The sequence below is a fragment of the Bufo bufo genome, chromosome 1 (genome assembly GCF_905171765.1).
Source record: "Bufo bufo chromosome 1, aBufBuf1.1, whole genome shotgun sequence".
Lineage (NCBI taxonomy): Eukaryota > Metazoa > Chordata > Amphibia > Anura > Bufonidae > Bufo > Bufo bufo.
Genome location: NC_053389.1, coordinates 51123398 through 51141488, shown reverse-complemented (window position 1 = coordinate 51141488; position 18091 = coordinate 51123398). Strand labels below are relative to the sequence as shown.

The following is an 18091-nucleotide window of genomic DNA, read 5'->3' as shown; positions in this document are numbered from 1 at the left end:
TACGCCATTGACGTGAATGTAAATGTGACACGTGACTCGCCTATGACTTTTCTGCAGCTTCCTGACTCCGTAGCTCCAGCCTGAAATGTTTAGGATTGGTGCTGGTTTATGTAGTGCGGGAAGGGGTGCACTTACTGTAATGAGCCCCATGTCTCCACCCATTGTTTACGGTGCTGTCTTTACTTCTCTCCCAGATAGACCAGTCCGGCCTGGGGCTGCCATCGAGGGAATATTACCTGAATAAAACTGCCAATGGGAAGGTAAGTGCTGGCCGTAGACCCTACAGGGAATTTTCCTGGTGGGCCACCCGAACCCTCCTCATAGCCGCTGGCTGGGTACATAATACTGGGGGAACTATGGGGGTCACTATTAGAGGAAATCCACCCAGCATGCTGAGGGTGGGGGCGGCTTGGTACTGTGGCTCACATCTCGCCTTCTAAGCCCCCTGCTCCATATCTTAAAGTGAACTGGAGGAGTAGGACACAGTGTGGTAGCTATTGATGGCCACCACAGAGGGACAAGCTTCGGGGGGAGGTATTTTGTGCTGCATTGTGGTATTGCTGACCCTGCCAACTTGTATTGGCCCCATCTACTTGTGTTGCCCCACCTTCAGTCAGTTTGGACTAGGGATCGACCGATTATCGGTTTGGCCGATATTATCGGCCGATATTGAGGATTTTGAACGTTATCGGCATCTATTTTGCCGATATACCGATAACGTATTGGGAACACAGAACGCGCTGCTCTCAGCGCGTTCTGTGTTCCCTCCGCAGCACAGGGGAGAAGGAAGCAGTGTCTCCTCCCCCTGTGATTCTGCTGCCGCTGCCTCCAATGACAGGACGGAAGACAAGAGGAGGGGAGGGGCTGTGGTCGCTGCGCCACCAATGAAGATGAGTCTTTCATTAATTCAAATACAGGAGGCGGGAGCTGGCTGCAGAATCACATAGCCGGCTCCCGACCTCTATGAACGGCAGCTGCGGTCCGCGGTAGTCAACCTCTTAGGTGCCGCGGATCGCAGCTACCGCTCATAGAGGTCGGGAGCCGGCTATGTGATTCTGCAGCCAGCTCCCGCCTCCTGTATGTGAAAGAGAGGTATCTTCATTGGTGGCGCAGTGCGCCCCCCCCCCCCCCCTCAAGCAGTGCGCCCCCCACCCCAATAGTAAAAACATTGGTGGCGCAGTGCGCCCCCCCCCCCCTCAAGCCCCCTAGTATTAGTCATTGGTGGCGCAGTGCGCCCCCCACCCCCATCCCAATAGTAAAAACATTGGTGGCGCAGTGCGCCCCCCCCCCCCCCCCAGTTCTAATCATTGGTGGCAGTGGCCACAGGATCCCCTCTCCCCTGCTCCTCCGATCGGAGCCCCAGCAGTGTAAGCCTGGGGCTCCGATCGGTTACCATGGCAGCCAGGACGCTATTGAAGCCCTGGCTGCCATAGTCAGCTCCATGCTGCTGTGTGCACAAAGCACAGGGCAGCAGGGAGAGTGCGAGATCCTATTCACTCTGATAGAGATCTATCAGGGTGAATGGGACAAGGGTTCTAGTCCCTAAGGGGGCTAAAAGTTAGTAAAAAAAAAAAACCACAAAAATATTAAGTATAAATGAAAAAGATTTACAAAAAAAATAAAATAATACACGTTAACAATAAACATTAATTTTCAGCAGATTTGTGTAGGAAATTATTTTTTTTTTTCCTCAAAAATAAAAATACCCAGAATATCGGTATAAATTATCGGCTATCGGTCTGAAAGTTGACAAATTATCGGTATCGGCCCTAAAAAATCAATATCGGTCGATCCCTAGTTTGGACCCACCTACAACATTGGGGCCACGTTAAGTCCCCAATCCACCCCTGCTGGCGGTCTTACCTTGCCCTTCCTATGTGCATATTGGGGATTCATCTTTAACTGTTCTCCATCGTTCAGGTCCTTGCCGGCTACCTCAACTTCATGGTGCAGCTGGGAGTTCTGCTGGGGGGAGAGGAGAACATCACGCGGGCCCAGATGGAGGAGATCCTGGACTTCGAAACTGCACTGGCCAATATTACCATCCCGCAGGAGAAGAGGCGAGATGAGGAGCTCATCTACCACAAGATCACGGCTGGCGAGTTGAAGGTATGTGCCACATCTGTCCTGGTAAGGATGTCTGGTTTGCAATGATAGCTTTTTTTAGATTAGGAGTTGTCTATATCTGCAGCATCTTCACTCTGAGGCATCAGGAGGTGGAAAGAACCCCAAGGGAGACCTCCATGGGAGGAGGAGAGAGTCTTCGTCCTCTTGGTTCTCTTACCGCTGCCACATGGGAGTTCATGGCACAGCCTTGTGTTGCAGTGATGTTGCCCAATGCTGATGGCTGTACTGAGCGGCCATGCCAGACAGAACAAATCGTTCTTTTATTACTTTAGCTCAGCCTGGGACATTTTTTTTGAGCTCTGGATATCCAGGTCTCCCCTGCCTGTGAATTATGTGGCGTCTGCTGTACTATGTCATCTATGTATATATTTTTCTGCGGTACTTGGTGTGTATTTCATGGCACCCTCCCCTGTGTCCTCCACAGAATCTGATGCCAGTGGTAGACTGGATCTCTTTCCTTCGAACGGTTTTCCATCCTGTCGAAATCAACGAGACCGAACCTGTGGTGGTTTATGCGAAAGAATACCTGATGGACGTGTCCCACCTCATCAACCGCACTGAAAAAAGGTAAAAGGGCTGATCAGCGCACCGGATCGCACTGATGGCCGGCGACGACCAACATGGGCTGCACTCCATTTCAGCTTTTCTAGTTTTCTGAGAAAGCGAATTTGCCTGTTAGGCCCCATTCACACGACCATGTTTATGGTCCGCATCTGATGCCGACATGTGCTGTCGGCATCGGGTATTTCTGTTCTTCAGCCCTGAAAAAAGATAGAACATGTCCTATTCTCTCATTTAAATGTTTTATTGAAGTTTTCATTATGACAGATGTAATTCAAGCTCTGTGTTACATACATAAAGTCGAGTATCAGGAGGGCATACCCGATGCATTAAGCATAAAACATAGTGGTCCACACAACCTCGTGGAGCCAAACATTAAATATAAGAAGAACAAAAGAAAAAGTAAGAAGAAAAGAGAGGGAAAAAAAAGGAGCATGGAAAGAGAAAAGACATTGGACAATAGGAGGAGGGGAGGAAAAGATTGAGGGAGGGGAAGAGTAGGGGAGGACTTGAAGCCGATGGACGTGGAGTTTACAATTGTGTGTTTCGGAAGGTTTCCAAGGAACAAAATGTCTCCCACGGGCCCCAGGTCTTCAGGTATCGGGAGACGTCCAAGGGTGTCACGCTTATAAGGTCTTCCATTCTCTAGTATTGAGCAATCTCCCCAACTCATTCCTCCAGAGTGGGAGGAGAGGTGGATTTCCAATGTTGTGGAATTACCGCCTTCGCCGCCTGAGTCATGTACTTCAGAAGGGAGTTCTTGTAGGCAGGGATATTCAAGTCAAGCACAAATAATAATAGAGCTTCAGGGGCATTCTTGATGGGAAAGCCCGTTAACTCCCCGATTTATCCTGTGTACAAGGTTCCGGAAGGGGCGCAATATGGAGCAATGGCACTAAATATGAATCATCGTGCCCTCCTCCGTCTGACACCTCCAGCATCCATCCGACACTGTGGGGAATCATTTATGGAGCAATGGAGGTACTCTGTACCACCTGGATAGGACTTTATAGCTCGTTTCTTGAGCCTTAGTGGAGATCAGTGCTTTGTGTGATAGAAGGAAACATCTATTCCATTGGGAAGAGGTGAGTTGGATACCCAAGTCCTGTGCCCAGGCCCGGCAGAACGGAGGAGGGCACGAAGAGCGTCGGCTCACCAGTAGTTTGTATGTAGTGGATATGTTCCTGAAGACTGCCGAGGGGGAGATGCACATTTGTTCGAACGCGGACAGGGTTCGGGATAGTGTGTGGGTTTTACACAAGGAGAAATGGAAATGCTTGAGTTGTATATACTCAAAGGAGTTGCGAGCTGTTGGAGTGGGGGTCTCAATCAGTTGAGACAGGGGTTTCACTGAGGAGCCCGATAAGACGTGGTAAAATCTTAGCGAGCGGGTCCGCGTGCCCTGGAGAAAGGTCTGAGTTCAGCGGCCCGGAGGGAAGCAGGGATGATCGGTTATAGGGGTCAGGGGACCTCTGGGGTCGATTAGGGAGGCTTGGCGAGTGATAGATGCTAATCTCACAAGCGTACGGTGAGTTGTGAAGGATAAATTAGAAGAAGTGGGACGTGGGGTGCCTATCAGACACGGTACAACTGCTATAGAGCAAGGGGTGAGATCACGTGCAATGTGTAACCATGACTTAGATGTGTCAGTACGAATCAGGTCTAGGAGCCGGGGATAGGCAGTGGCATGGTAGTAAAGGTGGCTGTCCGGGACTCCGAGGATTGAGAGACCGCCCTGGGCACTTGAGAGGGCTCATTAACATAACCTTATAAGTTCATTTTCGGCTAAAAGAAAAGTCCGTTTTCTACAACAAAGGTACTGTTTTTAAGTTCTGGGTGGATCATATAACCCTATTTGATCGGTCTAATATGCTGAAATGTGGTGACAGACTCCCTTTAAGGGAGGAAACCATGGTGTTGGGCAGAGAGATATTTAAAGCCTCAGACTTGGACATGTTGATTTTAAAATTGGTCCAAGCACCAAAACGGGATATCTCGTGGAGCAAAGAAGGCAGGGAGATGCGGGGATTGGAAACATAGAGCAGGAGATAATCTGCGAACGCCGCGCATTTATGTTCGCATTCCCCAATCCTGTTCCCCGAGATGTCCGAATTGGCTCGTATAGAGGCCATAAGGTGTTCCATGACCAGAATGTAGAGCAAAGGCGACAGCGGACAACCCTGACGCGTCCCGTTACGGATAGAAAAGGTGGAGGAAAGAGTGCCATTGATTTTTACTCGTGCCGAGGGTTGCTGGTATAGACTGAGAACCTTGGACAGAAAACCCTGGCTTATGCCCAATTGAGAGAGGACAGTATGAATGGAGTGTCAGGAGATGCAGTCGAAGGCCTTCTTCGCGTCTAAGGATAGGATCATTAGGGGAATTTTGCTTATTTTTGCATGATGAATGATGTCCAATGTTTTAAGAGTGTTGTCCCGGCACAAACCCCACCTGGTCAGGGTGGATAATCGAGGACAGAAATGCGTTTAGTCTATTGGGCAGTAACTTGGCAAAAATTTTCAGGTCAACATTCAGGAGGGAGATAGGCCGGTATCTGGCGCAGAGGCAGGTCTTTACCTGATTTTGGGATGACCGCGATATGAGCCTCAGTGGTCTGCGTCGGGAAGGGGAGACCCGGGGACACCACATTTGAACACCTGGTAAGGATTTTAGGACCGCCTGAAGTTCTACCTTGGTAAATGGTGTTTCCAAGCTGGCTGATTCTAGTGCTGTTAATTTGGGAAGCTGGGGAGGGGGTTCAGGCGTTTGACCCGACCGTGTTGGAGAAGCTCGGAGCAGATTGTAGAGTTCTGAGAAGTAGGCATGAAAGGAGGACGCAATGTCCGTGGTTGTGTGGACCATATGATTCTTGGGGTTTTTAACAGCGGGGATATTCGAGGCAGCCAGTTTACCCTAAGAGCTCTTGCCAGCATACACCCACCCTTGTTTCCATACTCGTAGAATTTGCTGTGACATAGTTGGATCATACGTTTTTAAGACGCTTCTAACAAACGTTTAGCATCTAGCCGTGCGTTTTGAAGGTCATGCAGGATCGGCAAAGAGTGCTCGTTTGAGGGCAAGTTCCAAGGAGGCAACCCTCTGCAGGGCCAGTTTAAGGGAGTGCGATTTCTCCTTCTTGAGATGGGAGCCATGTTTAATGAAAATTCCACGCAGGATACATTTCAGGGCCTCGCACTTCATTGGGAGAGGAGTGGTGTCCTCACTGTGGTCCGACAAAGTCAGACACAGTGGTTGTAAGATCAGGAGCGCACACCGGGTAAAGAAGGGGGATTCATTTAACTGCCATGTCCACTCAGCTTTAGTGAGAAAGGGTAGGTTCAGGGAACAAAATATTGGGGCATGGTCCGACCACAGAATATTGACGATCTGTGTGGATTCCAGCCACGTTAGAGGAGAATGTAGTCTATGCGGCTATAGGAGGAGTGAGGGGCAGAATAAAAAGAGTAGTCTCTATCAGCCGGATGTTGGAGGCGCCAGGGATCGCATAGTTGCAATTGAAGTAATGCCCTTTTGACTTTTTTAATTGTGGAATAGGGGAGAGATGCTCGTCCAGACAAGTTACTGAGCGTGGGATCTAGGGTAAGGTTAAAGTCGCCACAAAAACCGTCCGTTCCTTGGATCAAAGGAAGGGCTGTGTCCACTAGGTCTGATAGGAAAGAGGCCTGGTTTTGGTTGGGGGCATAGGCGTTAAGCAAGGTGAATTCACGTCCACCAATTAGTAATGAAAGGATCAGGTATCTGGCCCAGGGTCGACAGTACAACCTAGCACCTGGTGAGGCAAGGACTTGTGAATCTCTATGGCGACCCCCTTAGTCTTGTTCACCGATTTATTTGCAAGGTGCCAGGTTGTGTAGTGTCGGTGTTGTATGCCAGGGGTAGCGCCCTCCTTAAAGTGTGTCTCCTGAAAACAAATAATAACCTTTTGACGGTGGAAGTGGTTGGAGTACCTGGGTTCTTTTCTCCGGGGTGTTGAGGCCCTTCGCGTTAAAGGATGCAATCTTGAGGGATGTCATAGCTGCAAGGGGAAGGAAACACAAGGTACAGGGGGGAGGGTGACGGGCAAAAGACTGAGGAAAAGTAAACGAAAATAAGAAGGGTAAGAGAGAGAGGTAGCACAAATTAAGAAGTAGAAGAAAACTAGTGTGACCAAAGGTCTAAGGAGGCAGTCACCAGGGGCCAAATCGCCCCAGGGGAATGTCTCGAACTACGGGGGGGGAGTGGGGGAGTAGTAGCCAGAGAAGAGCCGGCCTACCACATCCCATTTCAGATGACTGACTATTCTAAAACTGCGCCTACTAAAAGGAGGCAAAAGAAACAAGAAATGGTGCAAGGCACAAAGAGGGGCAAAGCCATCATGGCTGTGAGCTAACGGTCCTCTTTTGGATCAGTAGGTAGGCCCTCAAGTGATGGAGGGGGATCCCCGTCCAGCGCCCGCGGGTCGTCGCTGCCTTCGTCCTCGAGGTGTCGGTGCGACCGGTCCGGAGGTCTCGATGTTTCTGGCATGGGCGAGCCGGGCCTGACTCTGCGCTGTGGGAGGAGAGTAGGGCAGGGACCCAATTCGATTTGCGTGAGGTCCAATTAATGGAGAAAGTGAGGAAGGTCCCCAGGAGTACGGATGACAGCAGTATGTCCTTTGGGACCGGCAAATAGAGCAAAGGGGTAGCCTCATCGGTAGGGGATACCGCGGAGGAGATCCAGCAACGGGCGCAGGACGGCGCTCTGTGACAAGGTGTGGCGCGAAAGGTCCTGCAGCAGTGTGATAGGGGCTCCCTCGTGCATCAAGGGGGGGGACTTGTCTGGCTTTAGACAGGATCTGGTCTTTGATGACATAAAAGTGGATTCTGCATATGATGTCTCTTGGTTTAGTACCATCAGGATGAGGAGGTCTGAGAGCTCTAAGAGCTCTATCGATTTCTATATGAGAGTTTGGCGGGCGTCCCAGGATTCCATAGAATATTCGCACAATCGTGGGTAGTAGGTCCATTGACTAAACAGCCTCAGGGAGGCCTCTGATCCTTATGTTTCGGCGACTACGGTTTTCTACATCGTCCAAATGTTGTTGCAGGGGATAAAATTGCGCGTCATGAGTTTGAACCTGGGCTTGTAGGGCCTTGACTGTTGCAGACAGGTGGGCCTGATCTTGAGTGACAGATTCGAGTCTGGTGTCAAGCGTAGCCAACTCTGAGCGCACTTGGGAGAATTCCCGTTTGCATTCTTGTAATATGTCGGCAGCGAAGTTAGACAAGTCTGCCTTAGATGGTAAAGAGCATATAAGGGTATGCAAATCCGCCATCGTAGGCGGTCTAGAGTCCTCATCAAATAAAGGTGCAGAAGATAATTGCCTCGCTGAGAGAAATGCGGAGGATCCCTGAAGAGACACCGCGGCAGGGCCAGTCTGGGCCTTAAGGTCCGGTAGGGCTGCTCTGGACGGCAGGGGACGAGGGTCGCCCCACGGGTAGCCTGTTGATCAGCGCGGGGACGCTGCCCAGGATGGGCTTGGGGATTGAGAAGGACGACGAAGGGGTTCCTGAGCAGCAGGAGGGGACGGCACATGAAGTGCAGGCCCGGTGGGGGACCTCTGGTAGTGGTCTGGGTACTGCTCCAGAGGAAGGGGGTCTGGGCTCGGCGATTGTCGCCTGCACAGGGGCTCCTGGTGAATGGCTGGAGCTTTCAGCTCTGTGGGGGCCCTTAATAAATGGCTTCTGGGCCTAAAAGGACTAGCTGAAGGCCTCAGGACATGGTCTCCTGAAGTGGCAGGGCTGGGAGCTGGCGATACTGCTTCAGCTGGCATGTTGGGAGAGGACAGTGTTCTGACCTGTGATGTCGCTGAGAGCAGGGGCGCCGGAGGAGGTGATGAAGGCTCTGGTCTCCACTGGCTGACATGCCCGTCCTGCATTTCTGGGGCGCTCCCGGTATGTGCGTTCAAAGGGCTCCACTGCGGGCTGGTGTGCCACTCCAGGGGCTCTGTGCTTGGAGGCACAGAGGGCACGGATGCAGATCGGCGTCTGCCGGGTGGCGGAGAGAAGATCCTGCGCGCTTCAGGTAGCGGTGCTGTGGGCTGGGCACTCTGGCTGACGGCGCCATCTTGGGAGCTGAACAGGAGCGGGGCCAGGTGAGGCAGTCTGGTGCGCAAAGCAGCGGGGCAGGTCGCCTTGAGATGATTCCAGGGGAGCCTGTGGTCTGGCTCTACCCTTCCTAGTGACCCTGCCCATCATTGGCGGCAGTAATGAGGAGAAGTTCGCTCCGGGTGCGGCATCCTCACTCTTCCATGGCAGGCCACCCCCCTTCTCCCAAATATGTCCTATTCTTATCTGTTTTGTGAACAAGGATAGGCATGGTTACAATGGATCCGCAAAAAAAAAAAAACGGACGTCATCCGTATTTTATGAAGATCTGCATTTGCCGTTACGCGAAATACATACAGTCGTGTGAATGCACCCTTAATGTCACGGCCGGCAAGGCCCATGTGTCATTTAGAAAATCTGTCCGACAACCCATGGGAGCCATATTGTTTTTCACTCAGCTTTCCCAGAAACAGAAGTAACTGCGTATAATAAGAGGCCTCACGTTTCCTGCGAGGGGTGATCTATTTCGGGGACACCTTTTATTCTACTCTTTTTTTGGCGAATTGTGAATTTTGTGAATTTTTATTTTTTGCAGGATCTTGAATAATTATATGATGTGGAATCTGGTGCGGAAGACAAGCTCATTACTGGATCAGCACTTCCAGGACGCCGAGGAGAAGTTCATCGAAGTTATGTATGGGACAAAGAAGGTGAGAACAAGAACATGACTGGGGGCAGAGGGGTGAGGAGGCCGTGACGAGTGTATGATGGCTGCCTAAAACCCGACCTGGAAAATATGCAAAGAGCAAAGCAATTGTACATATAATATAAAGTATATGTTCCCCCTTCCTACTGTATCTTACACTCCAGTCACATCCAGAGCTGCAGTCACTTCTGCTGCTTTCTTATTAACGGGTTGCAAAAATAAAACCTCTTAATTGACATTGGACCGCACTCTGCTGTTAAGCCTCGCTGACCTGTCTGTGGTGATTGCAACGTAACGAGAATTCTGTAGAATTGTGAATGCAGCTTTGGATGTGACTGCAGATATAACTTTTTGTAGTGTAGTGCCATGTTATCTGTGCAGGAAATGGTGGCGGCAGAATGGTCCGCCCTGATGTAACGCAGGGACAGGGAGTGGACGTAAGCAGGAAGTGGCCGCTTCTTCAACCCCGTTGCTTGTGGATGGGTCACTTCTGCAGCTTCTGCTCCGTATCAGCAAATTTTTGGGGTGGATGTTTCCTGACTATAAGGGTCCATTCACACATTTTGCGGACCGCACATTGCCGGCACTAAGAGAATATGCCTATTCTTGTCCGCCTATTCTTGTTGCGGACAAGAATAGGACATGTTCTATTTTTTTCGTGCGGCCCCATAGAAATGAATGGGTCCGCAATTCCGTTCTGCAAAATGCGGAATGGAATTGCGGATGTGTGAATGGAGCCTAACAGTCTGAGGCTGATCGGAGGCTCCTCCCAAGTGATGATGTCATAGTGAACGCCTGACAGCTGTTCTCCCCCAGGTGAAATGTGACCCAGTGGATGAGAGCAGCACGTGTCATGATTTTACTCCTCCTTGGCGAGGAGCTTGGAGTCATGACCTCGCTTCAAACATGCTAGCCATGCCCCTTTGTCTTATAATTGGTCCCGTTCCCTCCCATATAACGTGCTGTTCGGAATGTTCTGAGAACCTGCAGCTTTCACATGGTGCCTGCCCTCGTTGGTGACACCTGCTGACTGCTCCCGATACAGCAGGCGTCCATGTCTAGCCCTTCCAGCAGCACGGTCTTTGCATTTCGCAGTCTTTTACTGCTGTGAATAGTGTATCACCTCACTGAGCTTGTTTCTTTCATACCTCAGACCTGCACCCCGCGCTGGAAGTTGTGTATTGCTGACACCGATAACAACCTCGGCTTCGCTCTTGGAGCCATGTTCGTCAAGTCCACGTTTGCCAACAGCAGTAAAACCAGGGTATGTGAGAGCATGGGTCTACGGAGCACGTAATCACAAGGCTATGACCATACTGACCACTGGATGATGAGAGTATTGCTCAATCCTTGGTGTTCGTTCACTTAAGCATTTCCTGTGACCGATTGTTTAGGTGGCCACGAGTGTATTTATGTATCTGTATGTAAGGGCTCTTTCACACTTGCGTTGTTCTTTTCTTCCGGCATAGAGTTCCGTCGTCGGGGCTCTATGCCGGAAGAATCCTGATCAGGATTATCCTAATGCATTCTGAATGGAGAGAAATCCGTTCAGGATGCATCAGGATGTCTTCAGTTCCGGAACGGAACGTTTTTTGGCCGGAGAAAATACCGCAGCATGCTGCACTTTTTGCTCCGGCCAAAAATCTGGAACACTTGCCGCAAGGCCGGATCCGGAATTAATGCCCATTGAAAGGCATTGATCCGGATCCGGCCTTAAGCTAAACGACGTTTCGGCGAATTGCCGGACCCGACGTTTAGCTTTTTCTGAATGGTTACCATTGCTGCCGGGACGCTAAAGTCCTGGCAGCCATGGTAAAGTGTAGCGGGGAGCGGGGGAGCAGTATACTTACCGTCCGTGCGGCTCCCGGGGCGCTTCAGAGTGACGTCAGGGCACCCCAAGCGCATGGATGACGTGATCACATGGATCACGTCATCCATGCGCCTGGGGCGCTCTGACGTCATTCTGGAGCGCCCCGGGAGCCGCACGGACTGTAAGTATACCGCTCCTCCGCTCCTACTATGGCAACCAGGACTTTAATAGCGTCCTGGCTGCCATAGCAACACTGAAAGCATTTTGAAAACGGATCCGTCTTCAAATGCTTTCAGTACACTTGCGTTTTTCCGGATCCGGCGTGTAATTCCGGCAAGTAGCGTACATGCCGGATCCGGACAACGCAAGTGTGAAAGAGGCCTAAGTGTGTATTTATGTATGTATCTGTTTGTGTGTTTATGTATCTATATGGAAGTGTATTGTAAGTGTATTTATGTATGTATATGTAAGTGTGTATGTATTTACGTGTATATGTATGTGTGCATTTGGCGATTATATGTTTATGTACTCTGGTCAGCCATATCATTAAAACCTAATATTGTGTAGGTTCCCCTTGGTCCACCAAAACAGCTCTGATCCATCAAGGCATGGGCTCCACAAGACCTGAAAGTGTCCGGCTTCTAGATGTTAGCAGCAGATTCTTTACGTCCTGTCGGCTGTGAGGTGTGGCCTCCGTAGTTGTTTTTTTCGGCACGTTCCACCGGAGGAAAAGTCATCACCTTGATCTTCATTCCTGGACAGTTTTTGACGTTTGTCCAGAGCATTACCCTGCTGAAAGAGGCCACGGTCATTAGGGAGCACCTCTGCAATGAGGGGGCGAGGGTTCTATTTTGTACGATGTTTAAGTAGGGGGGGTATGTGTCAGATCCACGTGATGCTAGGACCCAAAGTTCCTAGCAGGACATTATCCAGATCATCACACTGCCTCCGCCGTCTTGTCGTCTTCCCATAGTGTCATCTCTTCTTCATGTAAGTGAAGCTCAGGAACCCAGCCATCCACATAATGGAAATATAATTCATCAGACCACTCTGCAGTACTCTGCCCAGTCTGTGGCTACACAGTAAGCTGCAGTATCCCTTGTGTGCTGACCTCTTTCTACCATAACCTGCCATGACTTATTCAGCAATTTGCCCTACAGTAGTTCTCCTGTGCGATTAGGACCAGCTGGGATAGCAGTCACTCCCCTCACATCAATGACCACTGGGCACCCATGGCCCTGTCACTGGTTCACCAGTTCTCCTTCCTTGGACCACTGCAAACCATGAACACCCCACCAGATTGGCCATTTTGAAAATATTCTGACCCAGTTGTCTTGACATCACAGTTTGGTCCTAGGCACAGTCGCCCAGATCCTTAACTTGCTTTCTTCTTCCAACACCAACTCCAAGAACTGACTGATCACTTGCTGCCTAATGTATCCCACCCATGTCATGCACCATTGCAACCAGATAATCAATGTTCTTCACTTGTCATTGATTTTTATTTTTTCCAGCCGTAGCGAGTGCAGCAGGCAACATATCCGGCTGGGTCACTGCTTATGTCTGCGACCGGCAATAATGCCAATCGCATACTTTTAAACCTTTTAGATGCTGTGGTCAAGCATTCAAAACTGGAAGCGACTTTCTGGTTAAGACCGGCTCCACCATGAAGCGATCAAGGGAGAGACGTTCCTTCTTTCTGACCTGCTCTCTCTGAAGAGACCAGCATATCAGAGCTGCAGTTCCTATGGAGGCTTGCGGGTAGGAAGGATAACTGCAAACAGAGCTTACTGTAGTTCTATTGAACTACAGTGTGAGCAAAAATCAGAATGTTGCATATTGTAGCCTCCTAGGGGAGGCAAAAAAAATAATCTAAAGTTCAAAAATTAAAATTAGCCCCCTGATTTAAAAGTAAAGAAACATAAGATGGACATCGCTGCGTCTCCAACTGCCTGAACTATTAATATATAAAATATTTATTCCATACGGCGAAAAAAAATCTAAATGGCCGATTTTGCCATTTTTTCATCACTTAACTTGCCCGGAAAAAGTGATAAAAAAAGTCACACACCAAAATGGCACACAGCTCCTTAGACATAACTATAAAAAAAGTTATGGGGTCAGAATATGGTGATGAAAAGAAAGAACAATTTTTTTTTTTTCCAAAGTAATTTTTTTTTTCCTATTAAAACACAAGAAAAACTCTATTGGTGTGCTATCTTTGTAATCGTCATGACCCAGAGAACAAAAGGCACAGGTCAGTCATACCGCATAGGGAACACAGAGACAAAACCCGTTTTTAGGTTGTTTTTTTCCCCGCTTCTCACCTTTCTAATGGTGGCATTAGAAACTACAATTTGTTCTGCAAATTCAGCTATGTGAAAGTAAAAATAAGTTATGGCTCCGGGAAGAGAAGTGAAAAACGCAAAAACAAAAAAAAATTCAGAGACTGGGGTTAATGTTATGGTTATTCAGTGTATGTATCTGTGGCTCTGTGTATTCAGTCATTTTCTAATAGTTATAGTTTTAAAGAGGTTGCGCCTTGACAAGTTCCTGATTAGAGGGGATCTGACCGCAAGGGGGCCCCTGCAGATCACAAGAATGGGGGCCCGTGCTCCCTGTTTGAATGTAGGACTGCCGTAGTACATAGAGCTGAATGGAGTAGCAACGTGCATGTCTGACCAAAGCGTCACAAACAGGAGCGCACGGGCTTCAGCGGTCAGACCCCCATCCCCCCCCCCGCTAATCAGTCACTCAGTTGTTTTAATGGGACAACCCCTTTAATCATTTATCCAGCATTTTACTGCAGCCGTAAAGTGATCTCTGCAGTCATTATCATGCGATGAGTCGCCCCCTGCATATGGTATAACAGTAATGACGTGTTCGTCGTCCCGCAGGCTGTGCAGATGATAAAGGGCATAAAGAACGCCTTCGAGGAGAGTCTGAAGACGTTGAGCTGGATGGATGAAGACACCCGCAAAGCGGCCAAAGAGAAGGTGAGGAGACGCTCTGCAGCTCACTGTCATCAGCCGTTTCAGGATGGGCTATAGAGCACCTAAAACCGTGCAGGGGGAGGGGCATAGTTACTGACTCCGCCTCTTTAAGGGGAGTTACTTAGAGCCTAAATGGAAGAACCTAGAACTGAAGGACTGTGAATGTGCCGCCCTCCATCGTATGTGCGCCCTTCAGAACCTCTGCTATATTCTGTTCCTAGGCTGAAGCGATCTACGACATGATCGGATACCCCAACTTCATCATGGACCCCAAGGAGCTGGACAAGGTCTTTAATGATGTGAGTATTCATGGCTCATTGCTCTGTGCTAATGGGGGAGGTGGGGTACAGTCCACTCTTGATGGATGCCTGCAGTGTCTTTGATGGGGGGGAGGGGCAGGACTTGTCCCTTGCTTCCTTGTCTTGGGTCAGAAGTTAACCCCATCACCGCCGGCTTGTTTTTCCAGTATGAAGTTATTTCGGACCTCTACTTTGAGAACGTCATGATGTTTTACAATTTCTCTGCGAGGGTGACCTCAGATCAACTGCGCAAGCCGCCCAACAAAGACCAGTGAGTAACGGGAACGGGCAAGGAACGAAATGCAGCTGGGGGGGGAGGTAGGTAGGTATCTGCTGACTTTGCTGCTGCTGCCACACCGCAACCCCCAGGTATCTGCAGGATGATGTCTTGGTTGCTCAGTGAGGTTGCCTCTTTGGCTCCCTCATGTGGAGGGCTGCAGCATTACGCACCATGAGCTCTCTGACCTCCCCTCTATATTCTAGGTGGAGTATGACGCCCCCTACAGTCAATGCCTATTATTCTCCTACCAAGAACGAGATTGTCTTCCCAGCAGGGATCCTCCAGGCTCCATTCTACACCAGCTCCTCACCCACGTAAGACGCTCCCATATATTGTGAAGTTGCATGAGGGTGAACAGTTCCATTCACCCTCCAGCTACCTTCACTAGATGACAGCTTTTATTATGGACTCATGTACATAAACGTCAGGATTTAAAAAAAATATTTTTTTTTCTTCTGCAGGGCGTTGAATTTCGGTGGGATTGGCGTTGTGATGGGCCATGAACTGACCCACGCATTTGATGACCAAGGTACTTTTTTTGTTTTTAACCGGTTGCCGATTCCTTGCAGCCTCCAGTTCCCTTTTAAACTCCTGGTGTCTTTCTGCTCAGGCAGAGAATATGATAAGGATGGGAACTTGCGTCCCTGGTGGAAGAACTCTTCAGTGGAGGCCTTCAAGAAGCAGACGGAGTGCATCACCGAGCAGTACAGCAGCTACAAGGTGAACGGAGAAGCCATAAACGGAAAACATACCCTGGGGGAGAACATCGCAGACAACGGAGGACTCAAAGCCGCCTATAGGGTAAGACCGCTGAGGTCACCCCGCTAACTTTCCCATAAATACTGTTCCTTTAATTTCAGATCATCTCGGCGCTCTGGGAAATTGGCAGTCGCACTCCTGGTCAGCTCATATCTCCTAAGGGTAAGATCACACGGTCAGGTTTCCTGGTGCAGCTTTGGAAGCCAAAATCAGAAGTGGATCATAGAAGATGACCGATATGACTGCTCCTCATTTTTCGGATCCACTCCTGACTCCTGCCTGCAGGAACCTGACCGTGTGGCCGTATCCTAAATGTGTCGGCTGCCATATTGATTCCCACAGTCGAACAGCGCCCCTGTTGGACATTGTGGTCATAACATCTGCACGGACAGGGGTGTAGAATCTGCACTGACCTTGCCTATCCTTCTCGCCCCATGACGCTCGTCCTCTGTCTCTCTCTTGCAGGCGTATCAGAACTGGGTGAAGGAGAACGGAGAGGAGCAGGTGCTGCCGTCCTTGGGTCTCACCAATGATCAGCTCTTCTTTGTCGGTTTTGCTCAGGTAAGAGGCTCGTTGCGGACACCTCTTCCAGTGTCCTCTGCAATGTGTCCCTGGGGTTCTTGGCTTCGTATTGTGCAGGACAAGATGGCCGCCTGCTTCTAGCACTGACTCTGTAGGTTATTATTGGAAACAGTCAGCAAGCTTGTTGACAGACACTGCGCAGCCATCTGCAGGCCCTGAATGCCAGGAGAGTTCAGCTCTGAAGTTGCAGAAGTATCTGGGTCCTTTACGATTTGAATTTAACCCTTGCTGGTCATCTTGTTCCAGGTCTGGTGCTCGGTGCGGACTCCAGAGAGCTCACATGAAGGGATCATCACGGACCCGCACAGTCCGTCCCGCTACCGCGTCATCGGCTCTGTATCCAATTCCAGAGAGTTCTCCAGACATTTCCAGTGTCCGCAGGGGTCTTCTATGAACCCCCCAAAGAAATGTGAAGTGTGGTGATCTACTGAAGATTGGGGGAGGGGGTCATGATAAAACCACTGACAGGAGATTGGGGGGAAGGGGGGTCCTTCCCAATATTGGGGGATTGTTTACAAATAGTGGCTGACCTGAAATCTGCCTTAAAGCTGTAGCGACGTTTTCTATGCTCAGATAATTCTGTGCACTAATCCATAGACGACTATGCACCTTTCATTACACGTCTGTTCTGCGGTATGAGCTGCACTGGCGACGATCGGTGACATCGCCAAACCTCAGCTTCCTGCTTTTAAGGACCTTGTTGCAGTCTATAGGGGCGGGCGCTTGGACAATGGCCTCCCTGTAATGCGAGCTCCTAAAATGCACGACCGCTGAGGGGCGGAATTGTGACGTCACAACTTATCTCGGTGTAGCTTAGGTCTTTGGGATTTCCACTAGAAGTGACTGTCATGTAGGAGGTGAAGTGGTCGGCGCTGTAGATCGGTGCTGGTCTACAGAGGCTGACGATATCTCGGGTATCTACATATCTGGTGGCAATCTGCAGAAGAAAGGCTTTTTATAATACACAAATTACCCTCTAGGTGCAACAAGGGTGGTGCCGTTGCACCCAGAGGCTCCACCCCCTCTGCTATACCACGCCCCCAGGGCTGTGACGGACAGGCCAGGCAATGAAAACCTATTCCCACCTGGCCCCGAGGTCTCACAGGAGCACGTTTGGAACATACGCAGTAAAGGGATGGAGACTGCCCATCTGCCTGGCGGCCTCCATCCCTTTACTGCGCATGTGCCGAATGTGCTCCCACGAGACTTCAGGGGCAGGTTTGAATTTTTTCACTGTCTGCCACAGCCATGGGGTTGCAGCATAGCAGAAGGGAGTGGAGCCTGTGGGTGCAACGCCACTGGCCTCGTTGCACCTGGGGGTAATCTGCATATTATAAAATATCTTATTTCTACAGATTGCGGTAACATATGGAGACCCCAGAGATATCATCAGCCTCTGCAGACAAGCGCCGATCTACAGCGGCCGACCGTGGTAGGCAACGACAGATGCTCTTTAAAGTGACAGGACGGTGGGAGTTGTGCTGCTGCCATATTTTGGAGAACGATGTCTTAGCCATAATTGCATCCCTCTCACTGTACATATTCGTTCCATGTGTATATATGTGTGTGACTTTTGTACATATTTATACTGACTGGGGCCCAGGCTTCGTCCATCTTTAGTGTCTTGTCACTTTAAAGGGTTTCTAGCACTTCGTTTTCACATAATTAGCTTTCAGACACTAGCGATCCGCTAGTGTCTGCTCTACCAAACAATCCTAATACAATAGCTTTTTGTGCAGCCGTTTCGCTAAAAAACGAACTTATATTGCTATGCTAATGAGCCTCTAGGTGCTATGCGGGCGTCTTTTCAGCACCTAGAGGCTCGGTCTACCTTCACAAAATGCCGCCTAGCCCGCCCATCTCCTCCGGAATGCGATCCTCCCTGTGA

The 18091-nt window shown here is 49.8% G+C and overlaps 1 protein-coding gene across 3 annotated transcripts in view; it reads left to right on the top strand.

Annotated features, from left to right (window-relative positions):
- Positions 1-17833, top strand: part of ECE1 (endothelin converting enzyme 1) — a 30481-nt gene extending 12648 nt beyond the window's left edge. For 2 of the 3 annotated variants that reach the window (XM_040423585.1, XM_040423593.1), the window contains exons 7-19: positions 195-260; positions 1921-2109; positions 2552-2694; positions 9370-9484; positions 10634-10744; positions 14188-14286; positions 14505-14582; positions 14750-14853; positions 15066-15176; positions 15324-15391; positions 15473-15663; positions 16087-16182; positions 16450-16626. In XM_040423585.1, the coding sequence (XP_040279519.1) occupies positions 195-260; positions 1921-2109; positions 2552-2694; positions 9370-9484; positions 10634-10744; positions 14188-14286; positions 14505-14582; positions 14750-14853; positions 15066-15176; positions 15324-15391; positions 15473-15663; positions 16087-16182; positions 16450-16626 (1548 nt within the window). Of the gene's footprint in view, positions 1-194; positions 261-1920; positions 2110-2551; positions 2695-9369; positions 9485-10633; positions 10745-14187; positions 14287-14504; positions 14583-14749; positions 14854-15065; positions 15177-15323; positions 15392-15472; positions 15664-16086; positions 16183-16449 lie in introns of all 3 variants that reach the window. The other variant, XM_040423576.1, reaches the window with a different exon arrangement.
- The last annotated feature ends 258 nt before the right edge of the window (positions 17834-18091 follow it).